This window comes from Clarias gariepinus, chromosome 2, assembly GCF_024256425.1.
Source record: "Clarias gariepinus isolate MV-2021 ecotype Netherlands chromosome 2, CGAR_prim_01v2, whole genome shotgun sequence".
In the NCBI taxonomy this organism is placed as follows: domain Eukaryota; kingdom Metazoa; phylum Chordata; class Actinopteri; order Siluriformes; family Clariidae; genus Clarias; species Clarias gariepinus.
Window position 1 is genome coordinate 15,544,051 of NC_071101.1, and position 7,834 is coordinate 15,551,884.

Here is a 7,834-nt window from a genome sequence, read left to right on the forward strand (position 1 = left end):
AGAATGCACAAGAAATTAACTGCAAATTGTGCTTAAAAAGAACCTGGATCACTTTCCATACACATTTATCTTCTTCTTTGTCTTTCGGCCAATCCCTTTCAGGGGTCACCACAGCGAATCATTTGCCTCCATCTAACCCTATCCTCTGCTTTCTCTTGTCTCACACCAACTAACTTTATGTCCTCTCTCACTGCATCCATACTGTAAATCTCCTCTTTGGTCTTCCTCTAGACCTCCTGTCTGGCAGTTCAAACCTCAGCATCCCCTACCAATATGCCCACAATCTCTCCTCTGAACATGTCCAAACCACCTCAATCTGGCCTCTCTGACTTTATCTCCAAAACATCTAACATGGGTTGTCGTTCTGATGAACTCATCCTTGTCACTCTCAAAGAGAACCTCAGCATCTTCAGCTCTGCTACCTCCAACTCTGTCTTTTCTTCAGTGCCACTGTCTCTAAGCCGTAGAGCATCGCTGGTCTCACCACTGTCTTGAACACCTTTCCTTTCATTTTCACTGATACTCTTTTATAACTTAACACACCCGACACGTTTCTCCACCCGTTCCAACCTGCCTGTACTGTACCTGCCTCTTCACCTCCTTTCCATTCTCTCTGTTGCTCTGGACCGTTGACCCTAAATCCATACACATTGATATACACTGATAATGACACATGGACAAAAAATCTTATCAGTGTGCATTTGTCAGGTGGTTTTTAATTCACATCCTGCTAAATATATAAGTTTGCCATGTTACTGCATGTTTCTCTCTTGTGCCAACATTAATCTCAAGCCTTGGCAGTAGTCACTAGGAAGGAAATAAATAATATACAGGTGCTGCTATGTGGTTTACTGGGGGAAAAAGAGTAAGAGTAAGAACCGAACAGAAACCTACCACAAGGTAGTTGATGTGAACTGTAGGCTGACAAAAATCTGTATGCAGCGAAATCCTCACTGTTGATTCAACACTTTCAGAGTTCATTTGATTGCATCTGGACTTACTGTATATACCATTTACACTGTACAGTGTTAATTCACCACTGAGTGTTAATTTAAGTAGATGCTAAGCTTATAACTTAATTTTCTTGTTCTCATGGCACCATGTCACAGAGATCAAACGTTTACCCCATTCGAATATTTAATGTGAACATTACCTGAATTTAATCTCTCATTCTCATTCACTTGCATCTACATAGATTTATGCACCGTGCTAGTGCCACATACAGTAATGGAGCGACTGGAAAAATGTCTAATCGAGCAGGTGTACTTGTGTTCCCTTTAAATTAGATGGTGGGTGCAATATTTTAGGGAGGCAATCGTTTACTAGATATCATACACTAGTTTTTTTATTTTATTAAATTATTATTTCCTATTAATTAAATATGCCATATGCTTGTGCTAGTGACATGAAGTCGTAGTGGTTAGCACTGTGTTTTCGTACCTCCAGGGTTGAGAGTTCAATTTTCGCATCGGGTCTGTGTGTGTGTGGAGATTTCATGGTTTCCCTGTCCTTGGTGAGTTTCCTCAGGTATGGTTTCCTCCCACGGTATATGTACATGCAGATTAGATTAATCGGTGTTCCTGTAGTGTTTGTGTGTGTCCTGAAATTGATTACTCCACCTTGTGCTCATGAATGAATAAATGAATAAACTTTTTTTTTTATTTTGTGAAGTACAGTGTGTTAAATTTTGCACTTTTCTGTTATGTTTACTTTGGTCCATGTAAAAAGCTCCCATCCATTTGCAGGCGGATTGTAATTAAAAAAGTAGGGTTAATTTATAAAAAATATATGAATTATATTAGCAAAACTCAGTGTGCGTCTAGATGTATACAGTATTCAAGATTTTATATACCACTGGAAAATAATCAGTTTCACATCTTCAGTCATGCAGTATTCGCAGAGCTTAAATAACCCCAATAAAACAAAAATACAAATAATTTGTAAATAAATTGTGTTAATGCTTTAGCTAAATAACATTAAGAAATCAGTATTTGGTGGAATAATAATCCCGATTTGCAATTACAGCTTTCATGTCTTTTGGCTCTCCACCAGTTTTTCACATTGCTGTTGGGTAACTTTATACCACTCTTTTTGCACCAAAGCAAACAGCTCAGCTTTGTGACCATCCATCTTCCTCTTGATGACATTCCAGAAGGTTTCTGGAGTAAATTGCCATGGTCTCTTTTTTTTTTTTTTTTTAATCTCTGCGTTCTCTCTCTCTCTCTCTCTCTCTCTCACTAATGGTACATATACCATTACAGTAATAATTGTCGCCTATGCCAGTGATTCTTAACCCTGGTCCTGGAGGACACACTACTATGAACACTCATTATTTTATTAATTAGCTAATTAACAGTTATTCGTGAATAAAAGTGGGTGTGTTAGAGCAGGGAAAACAGTAAAATGTGCAGGGCAGTGGGGCCTTCCAGACCTACATTGATTGCTAGAGATTGGGGTCCAAAGACAATCATGGCTTTAAATATGAGTCATTGAAATGAGACTATATACGTAGTGCCATTGCAGCCGTGGTTTTACAGTAAATAAGACTTATCACATGACTTAACAACATATACTGTACCTTTTTTTTAACTGTGGCAATATTTATTTAACAAAAATTAAGCCAAAAGAAAAAGGACAAAAAAAAAAAAAAACATGTGGGCAATACTAAGTACCCCTTACTGCTTCCACAGGATTTAGGGGGGTAAGTTGCAACCAGGTGCTGTACCAGTCAAAAGTTTGGACACAAGTTTGGATTTAGTTTTCTACATTCTAGAAAAGTACTGGATTTTTACATATGGCATTTAGTAATTAAGTAACAGTATCAGTTATTTATAAGATCGGTATTGTTAAGTGCATCTGCAAAAACACAATGCAGAAAAATAAACATGAGGAAAGACCATGGAATTAGAAGGTGTTTACAAACTTTTGACTCATAGTGTACATATACACACAGTCACATGTAAAAAATTAAAATTAACCTTTCTTTTTTCTTGTTGTTTTTTGTTTGTTTGGGCCTCAAAACCAATTACACAGAACTTTCATGAAAGATGAAATGATGCCCAATGTTTCTTCCATCTGTTCTGATAAATTGACTGTAGATTTAGTTAAAAAAGTAATCAGACCTGTTTAGAATAGGTAGGCATGGTTTATTCGAAGGCCACTTATTTACAATACAGAACTTTTTATTTAAAGAGCCACATCCTACAGTCTTTTGCCATCTCCAAACATGCCTTAAGTAAAAAAAAAATAATAAAAATAAAAGGTAAATTAATAATAAAATAAAGTAAAAACTAATACAGTCAGATGAGTCAGGTTTTAGCAACTGTTATAAAGGTAACATTAATTATCTAATCTAAATAGAAGAAACAGTATGAGATGCTAAATGAATTTATTTGTAATAATCAAGAATTAATCATTTTACTCAAATCTGCTGCGAAAGAGTCAGATAACAGATAGATACTAGACAGAAAAGCTAATAGTATCTGATTTTTAATGACAGATTCTGTTTGATTCAGTATGTGAGATTTCAACTTCCATTCTTCCACTCTGCTGACTTTGGCCTGGGATAAGAAAGAGACAATAAAGTGGGTTAGAATCGCTAACATCAAAGTCCTTACACCGTATGGAATTAAACAATTAAATTAACTGTTAAAACAATTATGTAAATAACTCTCACCAAGCTTTTAGTTGACTGGTGTGATTCCAATATCAGGTAGACGGATCAGGAGAAGAAGAGAAATAGAGCACATTAGTAATTAACCAAACACTTTTGGTAAAAAATGAATTTATAAAAACATAGTATTTTGCTGTAAAAATGGACTAAATGTTAAATTACTTGTTTTGTATAGATATCATGACTAAAATCAGACACTACGTTTCTTTTCAATTAATTTTTACCCTGACCTTTTCTGGCTTACTATATATAAGTCCTCATGTACGCATGTATTTTTTTTATGGGGCTTTCCACTGTCATTTGTAAAAAAGAAAAAAGTCTTAGCCCACATGAAAATGCAAAACAATGCTGCCTAAGCAAGCCAAACCAGCAGACGATGATGAAACTCTAACTGTCCATGTTGGCTAATCAGATGCCTATAATAAAGTTATCGGTGAGAATGTCATGTTCTGCCGTAAAACACAGGAAATTCAGCTTATGTGAATTTTTTTTATACCCCCAAAAGCTGATGTTCTTGTTCACACTACAACATTAAAAACAGAGCTTCTGAATACACACTATGTTGCCTAAAGTATTTGCTCACATGCCGTCATTCACATGCATATGAACTTGAATATTTTTTATTGAATCCATACTGTATGTAGTAGAGCTATGAGATTGTAAAATCGTTTTGCATTAGTTTTTCGAGCTGATTATGTCTCTCAGATGACAGGTTTTAACAATTTCCTTTGCCAAGAAAGAGGCCACTATTATTACACATCGTGTAATAATATTACTATTACTATTATCGTCGTCTACTCATGTTATACTAAATGACATTGCTGATACTTAATAATTATGTATGAAGCCCACCATTGCCACAGTCCAGTTCGCCGCGTGTCCGAGTATTAGGGAGCTCCTTGCCATTCTTATCCACACACCAGCAATAGCCAGTGCTGTGCCAGCACTGCTTGGGCTTGTAGTTGCCCTCCTCATCGCACTGTGGCTTATAGAAGCCTGGTTTGACCTCTCCAGCCTCGATCTTACACTTTCTCTCCACCTTGGCAGCTACAGAGGGAAGAAGGAAAGCAAAGATAAACAAAGAGACCTGGGTATAATGTAATATTTTAATATAAGACATTTTTCTCAAGATGCCATTATGGCTATAAAACATCTAGCACCAGCACTGGTATTGTGACTCAGTATAAAAAAATTCAAGTTCTGCTACATATACATTATGATCTAAAGGCCTGATGTCACCAAATATTGTCTTTATTTGATTAATTATTTTTGATCTGTTACATTCGATGAATTAAAATAGACCGCGACTGTGAACTTAGATTTGTGGCCCCTAAAGTGAGTAAATTTTGTTTCCTACCAGGAAGCTCAGTGCCCCCGGCCTCCTCCTTCAAGAGCAAAGGCATATGGTTCATGGGAACAGCCATCCTCCTAGGAATCATTCTGGGCCCTTCTAAAAACAAAACAAAAACAATGCTTAGTTAATGTGCTTATAATTTACATATTGCTCATACAAACTTAAACACTTTTTTTCTTTTATATTAAAAACTGTTCCATTGTTAGGCCTGTTATATACAACGTTTCACTTCTGCTTGATCTTATAGTGACATCACTCTCGCCTGACTCTTGTTCTTTCTTTTAAATGAGTAAAATATTATGGGGATTTTTTTATAGAACACTGTGAAACGTTTGAGATATATTTTAAGCACACTGGAATTTCTGATAAAATTCTGATTTTATATTTAGGTTAGTGATTTAACATTTGCTTATCATTTGATAAATAATTGTTCCTTTTATAATTATTATAATAAGTATTTTGTACTGTACCATCCACAAGGCCACTTCCCTCCTTCTGGGTTGAAAAGCTGGATGGCTGCAGTCTCTAAAAAAAAATCAACAACACGGTCAATTAATTGCAATCAACAGGACGGTGTAATACAATAAAACATAATAGTGACCATTACACTGGTCATTATAAACCCAAATTTGAGAGGTTTCTGAAGTTCATATTAGTGTGTTTCTGTAGCTCAGATCTCACCGTGAGTGGTACGTGCTGTTTCGAGCTGTCCTCATCAAGGGCCACCATCATCGGCATTTTGCTCATGGGGGTGCGCATCATTTTAGGAGCCACTACAGGGACAATAGCAGTGCATTTGAATAATTAGAGTCAAAGAAACTTTTTCCCAGCCCACTGTTTTTGACATTTAATAATATAATCAACTCCCGCTCTACCTTCCTACCAGATATCTTGTTTTCCTGTTATTTCATAACTTGTTTTGATCTTTCTAATTTCTAAATGCATTTTAATCTGTGTAGTTTAGTCCTGCTCTTTCACTTCCTTATTCTCTTATAGGTTTATCAATTTCTGTTATACCTGTTAGCATGCGTGTGAGCTCCCTCTTCAAGGTGTCCTGACCCTTCTCCAGAGCCTGGAGATGATCCTTCTGGCTCACAACGTAGTAGGTTGTGAAAGCCTGACCAGCCAGCAGGAGACATGCCAGCACGGTCAGACCGGCCACCTTCAGTGCTTTACCATTCGGGCTGCTGCTTAGAGAACAAGAGACTAATGAGTGGAAAATGTGACATTTATCAAATAATAATATCACCCACATATGCAATTAAAATAAATCTATAATGATCATAACTTAAATATAAAGTTTTAAAGAATGGCAATTTGGTTTGAATATAGAATATGTTTATTAGCTAAAACAAGTTTCTGAATAATAAATAAAAACAAACTAAATAAATAAAAACAATAATGATTATTAATATTAAATAACAATATCTATTAGTTGTCATGTTGCATAATGATTACATATTTTAATTCACCAAATTTGACACAAATAATTATTAGGCTTTTTTATTATTATTTAATTAACACCAACAAGAACTATGTAAATAGATTTTTTAATAAAGCATAAAAACTCAGCAAGCAAATTAACAGACTTGAAGGATTTATTTACAAGGACACCTGGATAAAGTTTCAAATTTTTATATATAACCATAATAATAAATAAATAAATAAATTTACATATAATATTTTTTTTAATTGTTGTAAACAAGTTGATTTAGTTTTTTTTTTTTAAAGACATCCACGGAAATAAACGTGATGACATTTTTGAATAGCCGTTTGCATTGTTTAGTTCGTTTGCATGAACCTGACCAATCACAAATTTTCCCGTCGCTGACGTCATAGGTCGCTAGGTAGAACTGGAAATCTATTAGTTACAGTCATGCAGCAAAACTTTTACATCTATATACTGTACAACTCAACACACTTCAAATAAGGCTATAAATGATAAACGCTTATATGTTTTTGTACCAAAACCTGAGTAAACAGTCGTTGTAAGCTGTGGTGGTAAAAATTAAATAAATTATATGATTATTATGATTAATTTTACTCAGGAATACTTAGGCTGGTTTATATGGGAAAAAAATGCATAATATGAATTCTGATAATTTTATAAATTACAACAACAAACAAACAAACCATAACATAATGTGAATTCAGTTTTTTTATTACAACAACAACAACAATAATATACAACACAACAATAATAATAATAATAATAATAATAATAAAAAAACATTGTCATTGTTGGTCTCACCGTCTTGGCTCAGTCATAGTCTCTGAGCTGGAGGCTCTCTCCAGCAGAGCATCGTCCTGGCGGGAGTCCATCCTCTAGTGTATGAGTGTGTGTGTATATCTCTCCCTGCGCTTGATTTATTTCTCTCTGATAAAGACTAAAACTTAAATGAACGCACTGCAGCCCTAAAATCTGTTTTAAACTGGTGGGACGGCACTGTTTTCCTTTTTTTTTTTAATCCTAGACTGATGGAAAGTCCCAGATGCTGAATGTGAGGAGGAGGAGCAGTGAACACACCAACTAGCCTACTTCCTTAAGTGAACTAGTATGCTATATGGTCAAAGTATAGTAGGCTCAAGTGGCACTACTATTCAAAATGTTTAAGGCCTGAATGAGTGAATCGATTCATTAGTGTTTAAATAAAAAAAGAGTGGTTGTGGAAGTGAAACAATATAAATGTGCAGTCTACGGTTAATAAGCGGTCCCATAACCATCGATTTACTTTAAGGCACAAAATAACCTTGCTTACAGATCGTCTACAATTTTATTAGCTTTCTCACATTGGTATTTATTTATT

General features: G+C 35.1%; 1 protein-coding gene across 2 annotated transcripts; it reads right to left on the bottom strand.

The window, feature by feature from the left end:
- Positions 1-3,125: 3,125 nt before the first annotated feature.
- Positions 3,126-7,467, bottom strand: cd74a (CD74 molecule, major histocompatibility complex, class II invariant chain a). Of its 2 annotated transcripts, none has more exons than XM_053487523.1 (8): positions 7,279-7,467; positions 6,045-6,214; positions 5,709-5,800; positions 5,498-5,552; positions 5,031-5,120; positions 4,526-4,720; positions 3,677-3,691; positions 3,126-3,560 (listed from the first exon to the last, which is right to left on the bottom strand). In XM_053487523.1, the coding sequence occupies exons 1-7, from the start codon at positions 7,347-7,349 to the stop codon at positions 3,684-3,686; spliced, it is 681 nt and encodes a 226-aa protein (XP_053343498.1). In that variant the 5' UTR covers positions 7,350-7,467; the 3' UTR covers positions 3,126-3,560; positions 3,677-3,683. The 2 variants fall into 2 exon arrangements, with proteins under 2 accessions (XP_053343498.1, XP_053343490.1); XM_053487515.1 differs by having other exon boundaries at positions 5,031-5,123.
- Positions 7,468-7,834: the final 367 nt, after the last annotated feature.